A 24,243-nucleotide genomic window follows, 5' to 3' on the forward strand; every position below is an offset into this window, starting at 1 on the left:
TGTCAAAGTGTGCAGCATGTTTTCGCAAAATTTATCTGCAATATTAATTTTTATCGCTAAAAATGCAACAACAACAACAACAATGCGTGTGTTTTGATGTTACGAATGCTAAGGGATACCAGCAACTGCAAGGTTGCGTAGCGCTACAACAACTGTGGCTGAGAATGTGGCAGGATCGGGCGAGCGTAGATACATATAGGATTACAACTACTACTATTTACATAATTTTACGGCGCTGCCGTGGCATAGTTGACAGTTTTAGGGAAATTAATATTCGCAAATGCCAAGGCGCAAGCAGACGAACACATTCGCTACGGTCCGCTGGGCAAATATTATGATGGCAGTCTGTCGCACGAAATGGGCGATCTTTGATAGCAACAAAAAAAAAATTACAAAAAATTTGCAAGAAAACCGCTTGCAAAAAGTAAGTGGCAGCGCGTCTGCGTTGCCAACTGTCTATGAGTGGCCCATAAAAATATTTTACAGTTTTGCGCGTCGCGACAGGCGGCACACACTTCTGCATTTGGTGCAATGTCCATGGAGTCGGTGGACACGATTTTTTTTGGTTTTGTTTTTTTGTTGCCTCCTCACTCATTGACGCTTTCAACAAGTGATTCCAGAAATCATTTTGTGGATAATTTATGTTATGCACAACAATGCCGAAATGCGCAAAAGTCATACACCAATAAACGATTGCTTGGTAAGTTGAAGATTTTGTGGCGCTCGGTACATTCTCAAGCCAAGTAACACTGTGTTTGTCGCACTCGGTTTTATAAAAAAAAATTTAAAAAATTAAAAAAAAAAAATAATTATAAAATAAGGGATAAAAAAAATTATAAATTTAAATTGAAATGTTAATTTGTTATGTACACAAACATACATATATAGATTTCTTGCACCAGTTTTATAAAACCATTGCACTCATAACTTAGTACGCCAGTTCACAGCGGCTAAAACGTGCGAACCTAAGCGGTAAGCAAAAAATAATTATTGAAAAACGAGTTAAGATCGCTTTCAGTTTTTTGACGCTTTCGCCTGCGCTCTCCGCTTGTACCAGCAGCCTACAGCGCTGACCGTTTGGCGCTGGCCCCGCACCCCCACAAATCGGCATTAAATTAAAATGTAAATTATTTTTGTTTTAGCAACGCGCGTTAAGATAAATTTTACGACTATAGCACTCGCTCCCGGTCACCTCTCGAAAAGTCGCATAAAACGCGCAGACGCAGTCGCAGTCGCAGCCGTGGTATCTCACGACGATTGCGCGCTCGTATATTTCGTAATTTATAACAGTGTCAGCAAGTAGATGCTGAAAGTGTCAAAAGCAGCGGCACAAATAAAACAACAACTGCAACAAAAACAACAAAAGAAAAGCACAAAAGCTTAATATTATCGCAGCCGCATCGGCGATTGAGTCTAGGATCAGCGCACGCATACGCACACACGCACGCCACCATTAAAGCCACAAAGCTGAAACAGTAGGTAGGTGCTTGGACATTTTAATGGACACATTTGGTCGACTGTGTTGACATGTTATGGCCTCCACAAAGAATACTGATCCCCGAGCGCTGACGATGCTGTCGATCGCCATGCATAAACACGTATATACACATGCATATACAGCTGCCTCTACACAACGCGCTAGGAGTATGGTACTTAAAAAATATTACACCAGTATTTATGTCTCCTCGCGCATGCAAACGCGTTGCATTATTGCTCACTTTAGTGATACAGTGTAACTGCCGACCGTTGCGCACAATTCATGCACATTCATACCATTGAAAAAATCACAGCACACACACATACACATAGTTACCGCTATTCAATTGATTTTCGGTCAGTTGCACGGTGGCTTGGCCACTCAAACAAGCGCCTGCGTCGCTCGCTCATTCACAGCAGCCCAGAATTTATGTACCGCGTCATCTTTTCACCGAATACCCGACTGTAACTTATCCGATTTTTATTGCCGCAGACTTTTTTGTGGTATTGTATCTTTCTTTCATGATATTTATACAACAAGCGCTACTTTCCAGCCATTCTTTACTTTCGAAATTAACATATTTTTTCCTGCTGTTGTTCTCGTGAGATTTTTTCCCACCAAACTTGCCGTTTACGTCAACTGTTCGTGCATCTAAGCACCGTATCGCAATTGGTGCGATTTTTTCTGTTTCTGTTGTTGTGGTTGCTGTTGCTTTTATTGTGCTTGATCGATTTAGTAGCCATGTTTGAGATGATTGCAATCACTTTTCATTGTGGCGGCTAGAAGAAATGAGTGCCGCAGAGAGGCTTTAAGGAAGGCATCAGTGTTTGGAAGTGGAGTTTCGGGATTTCGGGATTTCGGGAATTTAATATATCAGGTGTATTTGTATTTATACTTACCATATATTGTTACTTGCAACTGAGTCAATGGGTAAAGCATTATTTTATAATTTCGGTATCCCGAGTTTGTCTACACAATCATTTTTTGATCCCCATAACACAACTAATTTTTAGCTGCATTATGTCAGTTTCATGATATTAGGCCATTTTCTGAACTAACGCTTAATAGCATTACATAAAGGTAGCAGTCGGTTTATTCATACTGAAACTACACTACACTAGACTATGATGGAATCCCGAAATCCGAAACCAACACTAGTTTTTAGCTGCGTTATATAAATACCACCTCATGTTCGGCCACTTTCTGAACTATCACTGTGCACGCACTCCGTCGCACAAACAGGTGGCAACACTCATTTGCATAAACAACTTTTCGATATTAAATTTCAAATGGATATACATTATGTATTTTCTCTCACTTATTTATGCATCTGTCGACCAATGTTTCTAATCTTTCACCAACGTCTTTCCAGCCTTCTCACAGATTTTTTAGTGGTTGCCTTGACTTATAGCGGCAGCGGCAGCGCCTCCGTCATTCAAGCCGATAAGCCACAAAAATCAAAACAGAAACGCGTATTTGTATTTGTTGTAAACACGGTGAATGCATACATTAAAAGCGAGCATCACGGCAGAAATTTGTACATTTTCGAACTACTGTTAAACTACCATTTTTTGTTTTAACACATGCGATTATACTAGTGTGTATGTATGCATGAGTGTGCCTTTATTTTATGTAAATGCTTTACATTTCAGCGTTGTCTATTTGATCTGGCGCTTTTCGGCCGCCGTTTTCATTCCACCTCCTCGCTGCTGTATTTGTGTATGTGTGTGAGTGTTTTGTTGGTCACTGCTCTGTTAAATATGCGTGAATAAGCATAGATTAAAAGATACTTGACAATAATTTACAAGCAACTTCCATGAGCGAGTGTGTGCGGCTATTTTGAATAATGTAATAAATAAAATATTGTGTTTGTTTTTGGTATACGTATGTATGGTTTTTGTCATTTGTCACTTGCGTTGGCTACTTGGTGGCTACCAGTGGGAAACGAGGTCTTCCAGTTGTGAAAATAACAGCAAAAATAATCTGTGTGACTCTGTTTGTGTTCAAATAAATAACGGTTAACGGCAACTAGTTTTCGCAAGATTTTAAATCAGAATTTGAAAACAAGATTTTAGGTAACTATGCATGGAAATCATGTTACGGTATTCATATTAGAATGTTTGTTTTGGTACATTTTCGAACCTTCTGATTTTGTTACAAATTCTCGGCTAAAAATTTTAATAAGAAGAGCTTTTATGGTATATACTGGAAGATAATTCTCTTGGAATTCTGCGTAGTTGGATAATACAGAGCAAGGCTGTCAACATACAAGAATTTTAAATCTTCATCTGAAGTAGTTTTTTTAGTTACAACATTCAAAGTTCAATCAGCTTTAACAATTTGCCTTTGCAAGTGTTTTTTTTTTTTGAAAACTAAATTTTTCAAAGTTGCTTCAATGAATACGGGGGTACCAACTGATGACAGCCTTATCCCAGGGCGATCAAAAGCACAGAGGTTCAACGCCTTGATCAACGGCTGAAAAGACCACGCATTTTTCAGTACCAATTGGCAGTGTGGAATGGACACATCTTGGTAGAGTTCAAGGTCTATGTAAAACCTCTACCGTACTTTGGGTTCGAAACCCGGTTGTAATGCAACTTCACATTCTACTGACAAAGTGTCAGTTCTTCCCGCATTCCGATATAAACCACAACAAACATTCCTCGCAGTACCAGATTTAATCGCCACTCAGTAGAGAACCTTTTGTTTTCGCGCCATCGGAGAGCGCTCATCACTCGATAAATATTCAATCTGTATTTTAAAAATATGTAAAATGCTGTTTTCTCTGCAAAAGTTTAACAGTTGTTCAGTAAAAGTCGAAAAAAAAAACAATAAATAACATTGAATAACTTAAAAAGCCACCAGCAAATCAATTGATAAAAACTATTAAGCGAAAATACCGCATTCAAATTTGTTTATATATGGATAAAACAATGGGCTTTATAGCTCAATACAATATATTTTATAGCAAATAAAAAGGCTTACAGCTACTCAATGGCATTAACTCAAACAAAAACAATTTTTGATATAATTCACATAAAACTTCGCGTGTACTTCAAAGATGCCATTCAACATGAGCCAATCACCTTGGTGTATTGAATTTAAATGCCAAAATCAGTTTTATAGTTCAATATTTATCGACTCGGACTTGTTGTAGAATTTATTTATGCGCATTTCGGTGAAATTTATGTGAAATGTTTTGCCTTTGAAAATCTTGGCATTTCGCTAGTATATATATTTTATCGTACATATGGATAGGTATGTTTGTGTGTAGTATATACTTGTGTACAAATTATAGGTAAAATTTTATTATGCGTTGTTTTTTGTGATTTTATGTTTATATCCATTGTATTTGCAATTTAAATTTATGCGCATAGAAATTGCCGCTTCAGTGGATTAAATCTGATGTGGCTGATGGGAAATAAATTTTACTCAACCAAATGACAAATATACATACATATGTATATGTATATCGACATTGGCGTAACTCAAAGCGAGCGACCAAACAATAGGAAGAACATGCATATGCATGGGGAGTAGCAATACGGCAGCCCAAAGCGAGAGGTGATAGTGAGATTTCTAGAATGTCGAAAAATTTCGTAATAAAAATTATAAATTCATAACGCCAGATGTTTTTTTTTTTTAATCATTATATTATTTTTATTCGTTGGTGTAAGAGAATAAACCAACGAGAATCAAGCTAATATCTTTAAAACTTTTTTCTCAACAGAATATTTCATTTTATTTTATTAGCAAGAAAAATTGTCAACTACGATTGCACTGAAGCTAGAATACCCTTCATACAAGAACCAGAAAGCTCAATTTGTATTGCAGCTATACTATGCACCAGCGGTGCGCCCTGAAAAATTTATTCGCAGCTTTTAGCGCTACCTAAGAAAATTATTTTTTCTAAACTTCGCAAAGATATCTCGTCAAATAAAAAATTTTCTATACAAGAGCTTTCTATCAGTTTGATATCAGCTAAAAAAGTCCGATATTGGTGATTTCGACATATGGGTAGTTCCTTGAACAGAAAAGGATATGTGTGAAATTTCAGATCGATCTTTCAAAAACTCCTTTTACGTTTGTAATACCCCAACCTCGAGACAAATTTATTACATTCCGTTCAGGATATAAAAATAGTTTTTTTTTGTTATAATTTCTTAAGTGTCATTAATATCTTATAAAATATTACTAAACAGCATTTCTTATACAACAACTAATAGACAATAATACGAAGAAATATCATTCAAAGCAAATATGATTTGAAAAATTATCACTTTTAAATTCTCAAAATTTATTTCCTTTTTACTCTTCCGCCATCGAAAATAGCAGCTGTTCAATTGCTTTTGTTAATATGAGTCAATAAATCAGCATTAATAATTTTTCAATAGTCTATCGGTATGTCGTGGCGTCACCTTTCGTCGCCGGTGTGCCTAAGACGCTAGTCTCCTTAAGAAGCTGGTGTTAAAAGCCGCCGCCGCACATATTTGATTTAATATAAATTGTTGATTTCGGTTTTTTTTTATTTTCAGATGCAAAACACCTTCAATACATACACACACACACTTGCACGTAAAGGGGATTTTGTCTTGTGCGTTTGCGGCGGCATATTTCGTTGACTTCAATAAAGATTACATGGCATTATAACTAGTTAATCTGATTGAATTGTAAATGTCTAAAGCTCGTTTGCACATTTTAAGCAAATCAAAGGTGAGCGACACATCAGCGCTCGCATGAAAAACTCTGACACATCTCCGAACAAACACATATGTAAATGCAGAAAACTATTATACTGTAGTAACGTAAACATTTTGGATGGAATCTCTGAATTTATAAACTTATTTTCGGTAATATTTGTAGCCATGAAATTTTTTGATATTCTTAAGCATTTTTATGTAAAAATCAAAATCAAGTTTGGTGCTTTAGTCTTTAGTTTTTGAGCTTAAATCCTTAAAAATTTATATATTTACCGAATATATTGAAAAATTTGTCTGCAAATAATTTTGTCTGTTTTACAAAGTTTTAAAAGCTCTTTAAAATTTCTTCTTATTTACAGCTGAAACGTATTTGAGAAACCAAATTAAATGTTAACCGAGATGTCACAGCTTTTACTCTAAATATTGTATTTGGCTTGAAAAAATTTCGGTCGCAACATATCCACATTTAAACTCACATAAATTTGTAAGCCTCATTAAATGAATTTTTTAAATTTTTTAATCAATGTTAATAAAGTTTTATATGTAAGTTAATTTTTGGGGCATGTTGCGTAATTCTCTCTCCTACAATTGTTCAAAATCACCAATGCAATGGTTATCCATAATGCAACATGTTGTAAGCAAACTCACACATGCATATATATGTAGGCACTTAAGAGCTACCCCCTTCTCATTTGCTAATTGACACATAAATAAATGAATTTACGATGACGAAATTAAATAAATTGTTAATGACAGTTATAACGCACATTTTCATTATGTTAATACGTTTTTATTATAATAGCGTTTTAACACTTTTTCTAATGAACAAATAAAGAATATTGTTAAAGAAAAAATATTTATAATACAAAGGTTTGCCATGCATCACACAATAACCCAGTACATATCTAAAAATATTAGATTTTCCTCTATAATGCAATGTAACGGTTTTAAAAGTTAAATTATGTTATAACTACTCTTCTTTATAGAATTTGAGAGGCATACCTAGTGTGACAGTTGCTGTCCGTATAGTCTTCTACACCGATGTAAAAAAGTGCTCGAAAAATATTTTAAATATTAGTTTACAATTTTAAAATGCAATTTTCGAAGGCTACCGATAAGTCTCGTATATGCAAGAATAAAAAACAAATATTTTTCCAAATTTCTCGTTTGGTTTGCGTATTGTTCCTTTTCCGTACAAATCTTTTTGAAATCTGAGCGAATATAAACGTGAAACTAGAAAAGAATCAATGTAAATCCAAATAAAGTCGAAGCAGTGGAATCTTACATTGTAAATTATATTTCTTAGCATATCACGTGGGAATAATACCGAATAATTTGGTGTCACATCACGTCGCATGATCAGAACATCACATCACACCTCAAACTATATCCCATTACAAAACATCATAACAGACCTAATAAAAAAGCATTAAATACATTTTTAATCCTTCCAGTAAACAGAATTCCATAATATATGCATAACATCTCATTATAGTGATCACAAGATCACAGTCTTATAAAATGGCATATATAGAAAAAAAAATGTATATATGGCAACTATGGTTGAAATGTCCTTAAAACGGAATTTATCAAAATTTTTAAAATATACTTTTTACACTCTTGCAACATTTCACTACCGATTATAATAATTTTCATCACCTAACGGTTGTATGTATCACCTAAAAGTAAACGAGATAAATATAGGATTATATTTACATATAATAAAGGGTCAAGATGACGAGACGAGTTGAAATTCGGGTAACTATCTGTCTGTCAATCCGTGCAACCTGTGGCTTGAGTACAAATTGATATACTTTGATATATTTAATTGGAATCGGGTAAATTTTTCCCTTAGCCCCCTATACCTAATATAAAGATTTTTGAATTTCTGGGTAACTTTATACTGCAGAGAGCGCGTTTTTCTTATAAAGATACATATTTGAGCTTAGAATGAATAAAATCGGGTGAAAACTCGCATTGTTATTAATTAAATTAATAAGCAATTTTAAGTAGCCTTGAACCATACAACCCTCTATTAATAATGACATCGATTAAGTAAAAAAAATTGAATATAAGTGTCTCCCAAAAATATGCGAATTGAACATAGTTATTCAGGATGGGTTTTTGTTCAACATAATTTAAAATAACGCAAAATAACGGGTGATTTTTTGAGGTTAGGATTTTCATGCATTAGTATTTGACAGATCACGTGGGATTTCAGACATGGTGTCAAAGAGAAAGATGCTCAGTATGCTTTGACATTTCATCATGAATAGACTTACTAACGAGCAACGCTTGCAAATCATTGAATTTTATTACCAAAATCAGTGTTCGGTTCGAAATGTGTTTCGCGCGCGTGTTTTGTTCAGCGATGAGGCTCATTTCTGGTTGAATGGCTACGTAAATAAGCAAAATTGCCGCATTTGGGGTGAAGAGCAACCAGAAGCCGTTCAAGAACTGCCCATGCATCCCGAAAAATGCACTGTTTGGTGTGGTTTGTACGCTGGTGGAATCATTGGACCGTATTTTTTCAAAGATGCTGTTGGACGCAACGTTACGGTGAATGGCGATCGCTATCGTTCGATGCTAACAAACTTTTTGTTGCCAAAAATGGAAGAACTGAACTTGGTTGACATGTGGTTTCAACAAGATGGCGCTACATGCCACACAGCTCGCGATTCTATGGCCATTTTGAGGGAAAACTTCGGACAACAATTCATCTCAAGAAATGGACCCGTAAGTTGGCCACCAAGATCATGCGATTTAACGCCTTTAGACTATTTTTTGTGGGGCTACGTCAAGTCTAAAGTCTACAGAAATAAGCCAGCAACTATTCCAGCTTTGGAAGACAACATTTCCGAAGAAATTCGGGCTATTCCGGCCGAAATGCTCGAAAAAGTTGCCCAAAATTGGACTTTCCGAATGGACCACCTAAGACGCAGCCGCGGTCAACATTTAAATGAAATTATCTTCAAAAAGTAAATGTCATGAACCAATCTAACGTTTCAAATAAAGAACCGATGAGATTTTGCAAATTTTATGCGTTTTTTTTTTAAAAAAAGTTATCAAGCTCTTAAAAAATCACCCTTTATGAACCAGATTTTGATGAAAAAACAAATTTCTCTCAATCAAAACGTATTCGTCTGATATACACGTATCAGCAACTGACATTTTTCTCTTTCCTAAATTAAAATCCTGCATGAAAGAAACATTTTATGATGAGATCTTTTTTCTAAGCCCTTTTATTGAGTTTTATGAAACCTATTTTTATGAATAATAATAATTTTCGAAGATAATGTAATAACCATTTTCTTCTACATTAAATTTTTTATTTTTAGGACACACATTATATATAAACAAAGTGAAATATTGTAAAAGAAATTAAATGTTTTCTTTCGTCAAAATTAAGATTTTAAGTTTTTTCGAACAAGAAAATATATAAAGGTTAGACCTTATTGGCATTTTTTTCCTAATAAAAATCATATATTCAATAACTAAAAAAAAAATAAAAAAATAGAATTATTACTTATTATTATATAGCTTAATCATGATATTTTGCTTAATAATATTCTAAAAATACATGTATACATAGACATTCTTTTTTTCTAATAAAAACTATAAATTTAACTGCAATTCTCAAAAATCGACCGTTTTGTGAGCGATTGTTTAATGTGAAAATATCTGCACTCACTTATGTAAGGTATATTATAGGGCAAAGGCACATGAAGGGTCCTAACTAACCCCCTCCTTATTTAAATGTGTTGGGACTCACTGGCGCCATCGCAACTGCCAATTACCGCTGCGCTCAAGCCTCCTCTCGAAAGAGCCTTAACTCACAATCGCCATTCATACTCACCCCTAATTTTGCCATAAATATGACGTATCAACTTTTGTGTTATCAGCCAATGCAACAATTGATGGCAATGATATTTTAGAGTCAAATAAAACTAACGGAAATTTCAGAAATCTTTTTGCACATACTCACACATAGACCTCTTTAATGGTAGGTCTGCATGTAAAGGTGTGAGTTGGTTTTTGGAGCTAAAGCGCGTAGCCGATTTGTTTGTGTTGCCACTAAAAATTGTGTATGTGTGTTTACGTGTGCTGAATGGTCAGCCTTGTTTTGGTCAGGGCATGCCAATTGTTGAATTGTAACTTAAAATAATGCGCACAATCAATTGTTTAGATACATACATATATATGTATGTGAATTCATATTAAGGGATTTGTGTAAAACCTTCCCTCCCGGAAAAGTTTAAAGTATATTTTTCAAAAATAACGCAAAATAATACTTTTTTGAACTTAATATATTTTTTAAATTTTGTGTAAAAAGCTTTTTTTTATATAATGACAAAAAATATTCTCAAGCTTCTTATAATATTCTTTTCTTAATTTATAGTTATTTTCATTTTTTAAACATTATCGTTGTTTTTTTTATTGAAAGCTCAAGCTTCTAATATTAGTCTTAATTAATAGCTAAGATACTTTTGAAAATTTCAAATATTATCTATTTTTTTGTAAGTTATTTCAGAATATCAGTTTTACGACTCATAATACGAGTATGCAATGCATTTGAGTTTCCAACTACTCAACTGTCAAAGTCAGCTATCCTGGTGCTTGCGTATGTATGTATTTATGTGAGTATACAAACACATTTGCAGTCATCTAATGATTTGTAGGCCTCGTTGACACATACAGATTTGCACGCACTCGACTCATTCGATTTGTAGGACAAGGGAGACAGCAAAGCAGATTTGGGTTGTTTGTTTGTATGCTGCAAATTATATTTTAGATCTACAAATGTATGTAGCTATGTGTGTGAGAGTATTTTTTGTCATGTCGATGACTTTCTCGCAGCGCATGCATCATTTGTATCCCATCTAAGTATCCTTAAAGGCTATTTTGCGGATTTTCATGCTTCAATACGCACCACACACACAAATGCCAGTATTTGTAGCATGAATTTGTTGCACATACAAAAGGCCACTTCAAAAGTCCTTTGTTGGTTATCACAAACACACAGGCACGCACTCGGGTCTCACTGGGTGAGAGTGTGAATTATTGTCATGCCACATGTATGTATGTATGTGTTTGTGTCGCTTGTGTGCCTCTATATTTACAAGGCTTTGCGGTGGGTTTGATTTTGGTTAACATTGCTATTGTATTTTATTGTTGTTGTCACCATTGTTCCCTGACGTGTTTTGCAGTTTCACAACTTACTACTCTTCACCCTCCCTGCTCGACACTGCAACGCGCATTTTTTCTGGGTTTCATTAGATTTTTGTGGAAATTTCACAATTACCTGCTAAAAATCATGCTGACTTTGAAGATGCGCCCTGGTGCGCCGGCGGCAAACCATGCATACAGCCAGCCAGCCGTTCACTGCTCACGCCATCCATCTGTGCGCACGGATTTTTTGTTAAATTTTTTCTTATATGACTTTTATTGTTGCTGTTGCATATATGCTACGCACAAATATTTATTTATTGTACGTACATATTTATTTTAGCTGCCGCATAGCGCACGAATTGAAGGCGCATGCGCAACCAACCAACCAAGCGTCCTCGCTGACCGATCACACGCTGCAATCATATTGACAGCCACCGTAAGAAAGGTGTGATTTTTCTTGCCGCTTATCGATACTGCCAATTGACTCGAGTCAAGATGTTTGTTTTTCCTTCCATTCTTTGCTGATGTGCTTTGCAGGATAACACAAACATAACTACAAGTCCATCTTTATCTTTTCGAGTGCTCCTTTATGCCATTGTCACATTGGTTTTTTGTGCGTGCGTGTCAAATACTACATGTGCAACAACAAGAGTAAAACAAAGGAAGTATTCAAAAATCTGTTGAAAATTAGAAAATCAGTATTGAGTATCCGTGCGGCGTAAAGCCGATTGTTGCTTGACGGCTGCTCTTTACCGCATTGCTTGACCATTTGCCATGACTTATTGTGCGTGACTGCGTGTGTGTGTGTTCTGTTTGCCGCATTTCGAGTGCAGTTGCCTTTGCCTCAATTACGAAATAAGTTTGTTGTCCTTTGTTTGAAAATCGGTTTATTAACCGTATATATGCGTTGCGGTCTCCTAACCATGCGGAAGAGGAAAGGACAGCTGGACAAGCTGTTATGCGTACTTGATGTGCATATGTGTGAGTGTGAAAATGTGTAACTGTCATTGGATTCGTATGACCGTCGGTGGCACGCGCAGCATATTTGCAATTGTCTCCACCAAGGAGGCGTTTGGTTTGTGCCCAACGGTGTGCAGATTTAAAGATGTTTTGTAGAAAGAAAGGTGATTATTATTTTTTTAACAAAGAATGACAAGGCGATAAGCAGCATGTTTGCCATCTGTTGATGGTTTTCTAATGGAAATTTCGTGATAATTAGCGCCAGCGCCTTCAAAAGTCAAATATAGAAATTTCTATTAGAACAAAACTTTGCTGATATGATTTGATTTTTGATTTGTATTCTTCATGTCCTTTAACATTTCAAAATCGATAATATTTATTTTCTCCTCTAAGTTTTCGTATTTCGATACAAATTTTTTTATATACATACATATATATTTAAAAGTATTTTTCAGTATTTTTAATGATCTATTAGGTTTTCATTACTTTGATTATTTATAAGGTTTACTGTTCATTTACATCTCATAGCAACAGAAGCTGAAATAGCCGGCGTAAATGTCCTGTTCCGGAGGTTATTTTGAGACTTGAGAAAACCTATTAAAGACATATCGAAATTTCTGCAGAATCAGTTAATATTCTTACTTTGACCGCTTGAGGAAGCGATCGTGTCGCCGGATTTCAGAAAAATTAGGAACACAATATCGGTCGGTGATTTTTTCTTGGAAGCGAGAAGTTCTCCCCGACAGTAACATTGATATGTTCGTAAAGCAATATTTTTAAGTTTGGTCTGTAAAGAGAGGAGCTCATAAACTTCTGCAAAAGTAATTGCATAGAGTCAGTACTCCTTAGAATATCAAACATTAATTGACAACTCAAACCCAAACTCTTGGGTACGTGTGATCGTTCATTCCTCTCTTAAAAAAGACTTTCCATTTATTGAAAGCACATCGTTAAAAGCTTTATATTTGACTAATATCTAACTCTAAAATACAAAAAAAAAATCAGAAAAAATACAGTTTTGTGAGTTTAAAGAAAATTTTTCCAAATTTTTAGTATGGCCGACATGTCGCCATATTTCCATTAATATTAAAGAAACATTAAATGCATAATTTATTTATAAACCAAACAACGTCAGCCACTTGGAAAGCAGATCAAAAGCTGTTACGCCCGCTCACAAAGATTTCTCTCCGTAAATGGGCATGTCAACGCCTCCGAAAATGTGCTCGCCACAACCCCTTGCCTTCGCCTACCATATCAAATCGATGAAATGTTAGCACGACGCCACACATGTGCACATTTACATTGGTATGTACGTAGGAGCAGCATTAAATTTGTTAATTTCAAAACACCAATTCGAGTTGGATATTTAGTGTGCGTTACAAATTTGAGATCAACATTTCTTCCTAAATAACAACATGTCAAATAAATTTCGCCTTTCGGTAAGCAGTTAGCAGCCCACTACTGAGAGCTCTGGTGGCGCAGGCGACAAATGGATGAGGAGCATGCGGCGCACACACATCATAACCTGGCTATGCATGAGCGCATGTGGGTCTGCTGTTAAATTTGCATATGTCACAAGCGCACTGATAATTGTATGCGTCAGTTAAGCGCTCAGTATGTAGATACATACATACATATAAATGCATGTGCGTATGCGACTATGGTTGTATGCAGTTTGGTTCCAAGCTGGGTGCTCTTGTGAGCAACAGTTGCTTTAGCTCATGTGGCTTGGCCATAATAATACTAACTATGGATACCGATATACTTTTTGATTTTGGTTCAGTTCTTATTTTTGGTTTAGTTGTTGTTTTTGGTTCAGTTCTTATTTTTGATTTAGTTGTTTTTTTTGTTTTTGGTTTAGTTTTATTAGGGTTGTGGCGCTACTTTCATTCAGCTAAACGGCATAATTTAAAAGAAACAACACAAAAGCCAAAAGTATGTATAAAAATATGCCAGCAAAAAAGCAAGCTGTGAACGGCTAGAAAATTTGAATGCCATAAATTCGATCGAATGCTCTAATATAAATATTCATGGCAATATACAGGCTACTTATACAGTTGCAGCCGCCATATATGGCATAAGACGCCACGATTAATAAAATATTTATGAATTTAATAATGAATATTCAAACGCTAACTCCACCAGCTGGGCACCAGCAGTAGGAGAGCCGGTAACTGTATATTATAGTGACAGCAAAGGCTAAGTTACCTTTGAACGTCACCAAAATGCGATGAAGTAATAAAATTTTGGATTTTGTGTTCTCTCTGGGAGCTAATGTCGATGCATGCGACCACATATGTCTAAGTGCATTTCTAGCTCTAGCACATCCCTGAATATTCATTTCGATTAAAAAGTACTAATATATATATGTGTATCTACGCGTTTATGATCCACACCAAGGAAATCAACCTGTGGCTACACTATTCTGCCCAAAGATTCCGACTTCGTTTATTGATCGGTTAATACAAGTTTGCTATAATCTTGAGCACGATAATGCTGATGGCTGCAGACAAAGTAAACGGTTGGCTTCCAGCTGGTTTATAGCTGTCTTCAAGGTTGGCGCATGCAATGAATTTGGAAATATATAGTTTCCGCACGATTGCGCATTTGTAGGCACCGCTTAAGAGATGTGTAGACGTTTTGGTGAATATTTTTGGACTAATTTATCTCTAATTTTTTTATTATTTTATAGACAGAATATAGAAATACATATTTTTTAATATTTTGTTATTAAATTTAAAGAGATGAATCAATACTACTAATCCGACTAATGGTAGATATTCCAACCATACTAATTTATGAGATTGATGCATATGTTTTCCAGCCCACATTTATTTAGTATAATGATTTCTTTCGAATATATTAAGTTTTTACCATAATATCACACATTTAATTAGAGTGATATCTTAAGAAGTTATATTCACTTGTAGGTCTAAAAAACACAATATTTTGTTTGTAAGAAGAACGTTATGAACATTTACGGAATGTGTCAAATAATCGGCGAGTATTTAAACAAAATGGATTCCTACAGGATAAAGTACCCGATGTGCTAGAGGACATCTAAAAATGTGCCCAAAAACTTGAAAAAATATTACTACTAAACTACTACTAAATAAATACAGGTAATGATCAAAGGACAGGACTTACTCAATTTAAACATAAATTTGTAAAAATCGTATTTTGTGAAAAAATTTATCCTTCAGAGTGGCTTAAAAAATCAAACTAAAAATCAAGTATCTATATATCTCAAAAGCCATGGGAAAATTTCATTCGGTTTCTATCGGTTAAGCCATTTCGGAGAAATTTTTCTTTCCGCCTTAAAAAACGGCGTCTAGAGATAAACGTGTTAAAAGTTTTGAGAACCGGTTACACTAAGTTAAAAAATTCTTAAATATACGCCCATATCTTTAAAACTATTTGCCGAATAAACTTATAATTTTCTAAGAATATGGTATTATCGAATATGTATACGCAGATATGATATATGCAAACATGTTTTTGAAATTCATTAGTGGATATAACTCTTTAAATAACCAACAAGGACCAACGAAAAGGTTTGATAATTAAATTGGGATCTATGCGCTGACAATTTCATGGATTAGGAAGTGCATTTCTGTAGTTAGAACAGACTTAGTTGTTCATAACATCTATGAGTTTTTGTATGGCATTCAGGCAATATATAGATTCATAAGTGTGGCACTGAGATTTTACCTGGATATAATAATTCCAAAAAATGTTTGTACAATGAGTGGCGTGTTTGCTCCCAATCGTTAAAAGACACAGTCGTAATAAAAATTCACAATTTCGCGAAAGAACAGAGCTGGGTTGATTTATCACGATATTGCACCATGTCATATCACATTAGTTGCGACTGTTTTGCTAAAAACTCGACTCATGTTGTTGCGCAATCTCCATATTCGACTGATTTGGCTCCGTGTGACTTCTGGCTATTTAAAAAGCTAAAGTCAATAACGCTCTGCAGTTTTTTAAATGTCCTCAGTGCATTGACATAAATATTTCACATAGATTTCAAGTAATGTCAATATAAATTATTTTTATGATGAATCATATCATCATTCACTACTTCATCTAAATCTAGAAACCCCTTCAACTAAATACTAATAATTACTTAATTAATTGGTCGATAGTTATGAATAATATTTAGGTTACATAAAATATTGTAAAAAATTAATAGGGAATATAAAAATTGTGAAAATACTTGAATGAAATGGTCCAGTATTTCAAAAAGTCAAGCCGCGCGAATCGACTAAAAACCAGAAATTGCGCGAGTAAGATTAATTGAAAATCGCATTAGCTGTTGATATGAATTGATACAAATGACTTGCGCGCCCTCACACCGAGCTAATAAAATAAAAACTCTAAAAGATTACAATATTACAACAAAGGCATCTTAGCACAATATAAACATAAAACTGCAACATGAAAGCGATATTGGAAATTTGTTTATGAAAATTGTCTACCCGCTGAGCAGACATACTACAAAGTGAACAGTGTGCGTCCAAACGCGACGGGATGTGCAATACGCGCTTCAGCGCAGGCGCTTGTACCTCAAGCATATCGATATGTAAATTAACCCAGCAGAGAAAGACGGGGCTGGTGCTTCAAAATTATGGTAGTAATATTTTTTTTATAATTTTTGAAGTTTTGTTTACATATTTTTTTCGACAGACAATTCTTTATTTCAGATTAATTTTCTGTAAAGTTTTTATTATTATTTATTATTAGATGTCTTTTTCAACACAAATAGGGGGAGCTAGGAAAAATCGACTAATAAAATTTTAGAGTCCTTTAAATATTATTGAAAAATTAGGAGCGGGGGTCTTCTATCTTAGATTCTAAAATCGAAACATTTAACTGCACACCTGTTCATTATGATTTCAAAAACTTTTTTAACTGGGTTACTACTGGGTTTAATCGATGGGTGAATTCTGTTGCATTATCGCATATGTATGTAAATATGAACACATGCAGCTTCATATTTTTGAGAACAAGGGCAAGGTGATGAAAACATGAAATATTTATTAGGCAGATAAGTATAAGAAAAAGAAAAAAAACTAACAACTCGCAGACAATGAGGATGACGCTGCAGCTTCAATTGATAGTTGAAGGCGAGTGAAACGCAGTGTTGCTGAGATCCGTTGTTGACGCTCGTCCAATTTGACTGTACAGTTGGTAACTTTGAAGACTTTTATTCGCACTCTTAAAGTCAGTGAACAGAAGATGCCGCCAAAAGCCTAACAGCGAAGGTGACGACAAGCGGTTGACGGATTGAAAGCCAAAAGAAATAAAATTATAAAATAAAACCAATGCCATGACGTGCCAAAGAGTACTCTAGGCATGAAAAAATTTAATTATGTGCGAAAAATACATATTTATGTAGCAATTATAAAATGTATGGAGATGCATATTTCCTTAAAAAACTTTCGTCTGAGATTCTTCATTAAATTGTCTGTCCTTTTTTGTTTGATTATAACATATGCACATATAATATAAACATACATTTACCGACCCAAATCAGCGGTATCAACTTTACCAAGCTCTATCACTATCCATTCATGCAAATGTAAATTACAGATTACGGCGCTGGGCAGCCATTCATTGAAAAAATCTTGCAAATCCATTCGTATGCCACACTTCAAAGCCCTCTAACCACCAAATGACCCCCTCAAGCCAATTTAACTCTAAACTTTGCTGCAATTAAAAAGCGTGAAATATTCAATCGATATAATATCTAACAAATGATTGAATGAGTATTAATATTAAAAAGAGGAATGAATCCAAAAAAAGTGTTATGAAAAATTTTGTATGGATTTCGTGCGTTTAATCGATTTTCTTGTTCGATGATATTTTCGCTTAAATACATCGATATCCCGCTGCGCCATTTCTGTTGTTTTCGGTTTTCGGGTTTTTTGTGTTTCGACGATTCTTTACGCTCGGCTTTGGGCGTATTGGTGGTTTTGCTTTTTTTACAACAACCATCTTTTTGTGACTCGGCTGCTTTTTTACACATCGCGGTCCGTTAGTATATATGTACATGTGATTGTTGTTGTTGTCTGCCACCCACAACAAAGCATCGCCTTCATTTGTTTTGCTTAAATGCTCGGCATTACTTTGTATAGTTAACGCCAAGATAAAACGCTCAACAAAGCGGGTATTTATGAGATTTACGAGTACGCCAGAGAGTTGCGGCTGGAGTTTAGTCGTGGCTGCGGCTTACCATTTCGGCGTTGGAGCATGAGGCGCGCGTTGTGCATTGAAAGACTTGGCTGTCCGCTCGGTTGGCGTCTATTGTTGAGACACCTTTTCTAATATTTCATTACCATAGCAAATTAGGCGAGGTGCTGACGGCTATTTGTAGCCTATAAATGGGTTGCCCAAAATGTAAATTAAGATTTATTTAGGAATTTATGTGGGGGAATTGTGCATGAAGTTTACACTTTTCGGTTTTTATCAGAATATTTAGTACTGGTTCTAAGCTCATTGATTATTGGCTTTTGGTGCGCATAACAATTGAAGTCACATCTAATATGGAGCTTCATCTTGCAAGCTCTTTTGTGTTTAAGTCGTATACTTTAGTATTAACATTCATTCCGTAAACTTTTGAGAAAAACGATTAAACACATTATTTAGCTTTAGTGACTATAAAGAACTCTTACGATGTATGGTTAATCGCGGTTTGAAAAAATGTGAAACTGTTTCAATACAAAATTTTTTGTTTAATTTTCTTTAACCTTAAAAAATTTGCGGACTGCAATTGATAGCCGATATAATTTTATATACGTAGTCTTGAATTTATATTTTTAATATCAAATATGTTTTTTATGCTGAAGAAGCTATTCAGTACAATATATTTTTAAAATTATATAACAAGCTTAAGCAAAACATTTTTTTTTATAATTGTAAAATACAAGTACTACAATGTACAAATATTTAAAATTTCAGATTAGTTTGGTGTTGTACATATATCCACATCTACAATCGAAAAGTAGTGTTTTTGAGTTCAAGATGAGAAAATTAAATGTTTATGGAACTTAAATCTGTTGGAAAAGACATAAGATATTCGAAAATCAAGTTATTTCTTAATTTATTCAAGTTCATGCTTATTAGAAAATAAAGATTGTGGATTGAGACGAGCTTAGCTTTAAAAATAAAAAAGGGTGCGTGTCAAAGTATGTAAGATAATGCAGGTGTAAACAGAAGCTTAAAAATTGAACTTGTGGATGTCAGATATGGATCGATGTTCTGGATGAATACTCATCCAAGAGAACTGTGAGAAATCATAGATAAAATGAGCATTGTTCCCATATAAATCTCTTTGCGAAATAATCATGCGGCGGTACTATTTATGCCAAGAAATTTGAAGGATAAAACCTTAAGGTTCAGTTATGAAAAATTTCTGTTATCTCCATTGAAAAAGCCTTTAATTTTACATTTTGGAGAGAAAAATTATATATTTGGAAGAATCTTGTAATTATAAGGAACAGCAAAACGCTAATTTTATTAAAGATTCGTTTTATAATAAAATACCCCTCAATTAGTACTTAGTTGTTGTCAAAATAATAAGTTGAAGATTGTAACGAGTTGAGTTGAGGCGGTTCAGCCATGTCCGTCTTCCTTCAGTGGGTATATATGCATTTACAGTGGGTTTATATAGTCCCACAGTTTTTTAGATATCGATCATTAATTTTGCACACCTTATTTTCTTTTTAAAATGCTGATCAGTTGTCAAAACTACCGATATTGGACCACTGTAGGATATATGTATGTATGTATCTTCCTTACAAAGTGATCGATCAAACTCAAGTTCTTTTCTAGGAAAACTTTTTTATTAGACACGATATCTTCGTGATTTTTGACTGGCACTATAGTCCAAACAAGGTTTTAATCTCCTAAGAAATTGGTTGGATTACCATAGTATGTATAAAGCTGCCATATAAACTGTTCGATCAAAATCAAGCAAAAGGACTTTCATTACGATTTTATGATATAAAAGCTGTATGTATAAAGGGTACTATAGTTTCGGTAAAGCCGAAGAGTTAACACATTTTTTGTTTTATTTAAATACTAGAGTTCAAACGAGAAGCAACACTGCCATTTTTGATCAAGTACCAGAAACAGAATCTTAAGCTATTCAAAATACAAAAAGTACTTTTTTATTGAAGGTTTTTAAGAGACATTAAATGCCGACGGAATATAAATATTTTTTAGATTTGCCGTGTATGCATTAAACCGACGGTTTTATTAGAAGTTGGTTATGTTTCTTCAACTTTCATTTTGTTTTGCAACAGTTCGAGATTCCAACGGCTTTTGCTTTCGTATAATGTACAGCTAGAGATTTTTTAATACCTAGTAAGCTATAAATGGACAATCTAACTTTCGCCAAGTTTTAGTGCGAACTTGTTTCAGGACCTTTACAAATCTAACTAGATTTCTGTTAAGAAGTAGAAAACTTTAAAAGTTTGTATGTACCTACTCTTCAAGGTATTATAACTATTTTCTTTATTTTGAAAGTTCATTTACCTTCATTTTAAGTGCCTCCACAATTTTGGCGGTTTGTAATCCCAGCTTGAGAAAGAAGTGTAAATTTTGGGCCCACAACTCCGCGGAGCGCCTAACTGCGAAACTGTGCGAGTTGTGGGTTGAGCAGGAATAAGTGCGGAATGGTTTGTATTAACAAAACGCACATAAACATTTATTGTATTTCTTTGTAATATTCTTGTCAATTAACTAAAAGCACTTTGGACTATCTTTAAGCAAGAGCAGATAGTTGTATAATTCCTCTATTGTATTATTATTACTTTTGCTTTTGTTTTTGTTTTTTATCTTCGAGATCGAATTTTAGTGTTTGTAAATATTCAACACAGTGCAGACTTGTTATTATTACTTTTTGATAATTTTTAGCACACTATTCAAGCAACTATTGTGTATTTTTCTTTATTACCAAAAATCGAATTCACGCTAATTCTTTTTTCGGCACCATTTTTTGCTATCTTAAATCGTATTTTTGAAATTTTCGATTGTCAATTGTTTGAAGCACACACTTGCACATATTTACAATGCTTAAAAGTGAAAATAAAATTTTGCCGACGTGTAAGTACTCCCGTTAAATTGCACCCGCTGTCTGCATTTATGTGTGTTTGTGATTCTGACAGACTCGAGCTTGCAGCTTTCCGTCACAATTGGTTATCAACACAACAGCCATAGCTGATAAGCGACCACCTCACGAGCCGTCGGCAGGTGAATTACTTGTGTGCATACATCCGTTTAGTGGAAATTAAGCACGGCATTTTAATACAATAACAAAAACACAACTATCAATACGTAATCGAGCGCAAATTGATCAAGCAAGCAAACGACGGAAGCGTCAATATCAACGGCGAAACGGCACAGCACGTCGTCACACCGCAAGACCGCACGATAAACTGATGTGATGCCGTCGCAATAGCCCGTATTGAGTGACGACGCAAAGCGGAGCTGCGCTTAGCTCTGACGCCGGCATAGCAGATCGAGTTTCAGAGTTTCAAGACAAGTTCTTGAGTGAACATCGTGGTAGCACTCTGTCAAAGTAACGGAGCAGAGCAATTTTGACTGTGAAGCAGGCAGTAAAGTACATATGCGTGCTGCTAGTAGCCGGCCAGTCAATCCCGCAGCACAACTACACACACGGGCCATTGCACATACATAGATAAAATAAGCACAGACACACATACGAGGGATATCGAGGGCGCGAGCGCATTTTACTATAGTTGAATGTGAAGCCAATTCAGCCAACACAACACTACGAACAAGGGAGCAAGCAAAAGGTATAAAAACAAAACCAAAAAAACGCGAACAGCAAACTGGCTGCAAGGCATACTCACACAGCTTCCACCATTGCAGGCACCACCACTACAGCGATCGCTGTTACAGTCAGCCTTTATCAGCATAAATGTGAGTCAGTATGTGAGTGAAACCTTTATTTTTAATTTCCACTCATTCTTCTTATTAGCAGTGGGGCAGTTGGTCCAACTGGTTTGCAACGCGCAGCCTTAGGCACCCTGTATGTATTTGAAGTTTAGCGCTGGGGTATGGTGATTGGTTGCCATGGCGGCCAACGTTGGTAACGCCCCTTTGAACCCGAGAGTGCGAACGCGAGAGTTGAGCAATTCCATTCTGGTTTTACTGGCTTTGAGCGTTTGGTTTTTGCTACATGGATGGGTGCATGAGTGTGTGTGTTTATTTCTTATACATTTCGCCCATTTTGAGTGCGAGCTGCGTTGGTAGCAACTCAATGTGTGGCTGTGTGTTTTTATGTGCGCCGTGCTGGGTGCAGTCTATGCGTCGGCGCGTGCCAAATATCACTCCATGGTATACCAACAACACCAGAAATCATTCAACAGCTGCAGCAGGTGGCGCTCAGCTACTCAGCTGCCGTGTACAGGCGTGTGGGTTGTGTGGTGTCGCAAACGCCCTCTTCTTTCTCATATTGCAGGCTGCGTGAAGAAGAACACGCACTGGCTCCCATATGCTGAGACGCAATTATTTTGGCGAGTGTTGGAGTGAGTTAGCAACAGTTGCAATTGATAAGAGTGTAAATTTCTTAAAAGCAAGAGTTAAGTGAGGCGGAAAAAATCGTCAGAGCAATGGAGTCCGAACGGCGCAGATACATCGCGGTAGCCCAGCGGCAACAATGGCGCGCTTCTTCGCTTACTCAAATAAGCTTGTAAGTGCTTAGCTCGCAGATAGCTGTTTACAAGTTGGTTGCAACATTTTAAGCGTTTAAACTTCTATAGTTTTCTTATTTTCTGTGTTTGCTTTATTACCTAATTTTTTCCTTCTCAGTAATATTTTTAGTGTTGCTTTATTGTTTGTAATCACTTGCCTGAATGTGTGTGGAGTTTAGCGCCGCCCAGCCAACTCAGTGCCGACTAACTAAGTGCAGTTTGTACTACGAACACATACATATGTATATATGTAGTAGAAACAATGTTCTCTAGTTGTAAAAGTGAACTTTTATATTTTTATTTATTTTTGCAAATATTTTTTGACATTCATTTTATTTTGTTTCTTCGTTAAAGTCATTCCATATTCCCTGCGTTGCTAAAGAGAGAGAAAGAGAGAGTGATGTTCTTGTCTTGTTTGCTGCTCACAATTGGTGTGAATGGGTTAAAAAGTGGGACTTTGGAGTGTCTGCTGTCAATTCAGCAATGCCTTCACACAAACATAACGCACATTCATATGTATGTGAATATGTATGCATGACATATAGTCTGCATGGCTTAAAGGCATAATGAGACCTCCTTCGCACCTTTTCCTTGAGTCGAATACCATTTTTGTTGTACTTAGCCAATACATTGCGCGACTTTAAGTGGTGTTTTACTATTTCAACAATTATTGTTGTTGTATCTTATATTGTTGATGCCGTATATGTTCGCGTGACGCTTGTTGCTTTCTCTTTAAAGGGTTGCATAGCCAACAATTGAATTTTATTTAGTGAATGGTTATTTCGAGAATGGGTAAGGACATGCAGATATATGTACATATGTAAATATCTAAATATATGAGCATACATATTTACATATGTAATCATAAATATGAAGACTTAAGTGAATTAACTGTAAGTATGCATGGCATGGATTTTTTAAATAAATAAATAAAAATAATTAATTTTTACAGAATTTTATGTACTTTGATCATCTTCATTGATTTTGAAAAAAATTGGGATTTACTTGACTATAGCCGATCTGGAGTAGCATAATAATTCTAAGAAGTTTCTTAAGCTTTATATAATCTAGACTCACATTATCGGTAAGACTAAGCCCAAAATATGTCATTGCAGGCATTTTAAACTTAAATGAGTGAGAAAAATTAAAAATATCGTTGCTGTCTAACCCAAGAAACCATATCCTTATATGTACTGTGAAGGAGAAAGGGGGA

General features: G+C 35.3%; 1 protein-coding gene across 2 annotated transcripts in view; it reads right to left on the bottom strand.

Annotated features, from left to right (window-relative positions):
- LOC105232721 (LIM/homeobox protein Awh) overlaps positions 1-21,876 on the bottom strand; it is a 46,116-nt gene extending 24,240 nt beyond the window's left edge. For both annotated transcript variants that reach the window (XM_029553028.2, XM_011214525.4), the window contains exon 1: positions 20,848-21,876. In XM_029553028.2, the coding sequence (XP_029408888.1) occupies positions 20,848-20,853 (6 nt within the window). In that variant the 5' untranslated portion in view covers positions 20,854-21,876. The remainder of the gene's footprint in view (positions 1-20,847) is intronic.
- Between the last annotated feature and the right edge of the window lie 2,367 nt (positions 21,877-24,243).

Source organism: Bactrocera dorsalis, chromosome 5 (genome assembly GCF_023373825.1).
Source record: "Bactrocera dorsalis isolate Fly_Bdor chromosome 5, ASM2337382v1, whole genome shotgun sequence".
In the NCBI taxonomy this organism is placed as follows: Eukaryota; Metazoa; Arthropoda; class Insecta; order Diptera; family Tephritidae; genus Bactrocera; species Bactrocera dorsalis.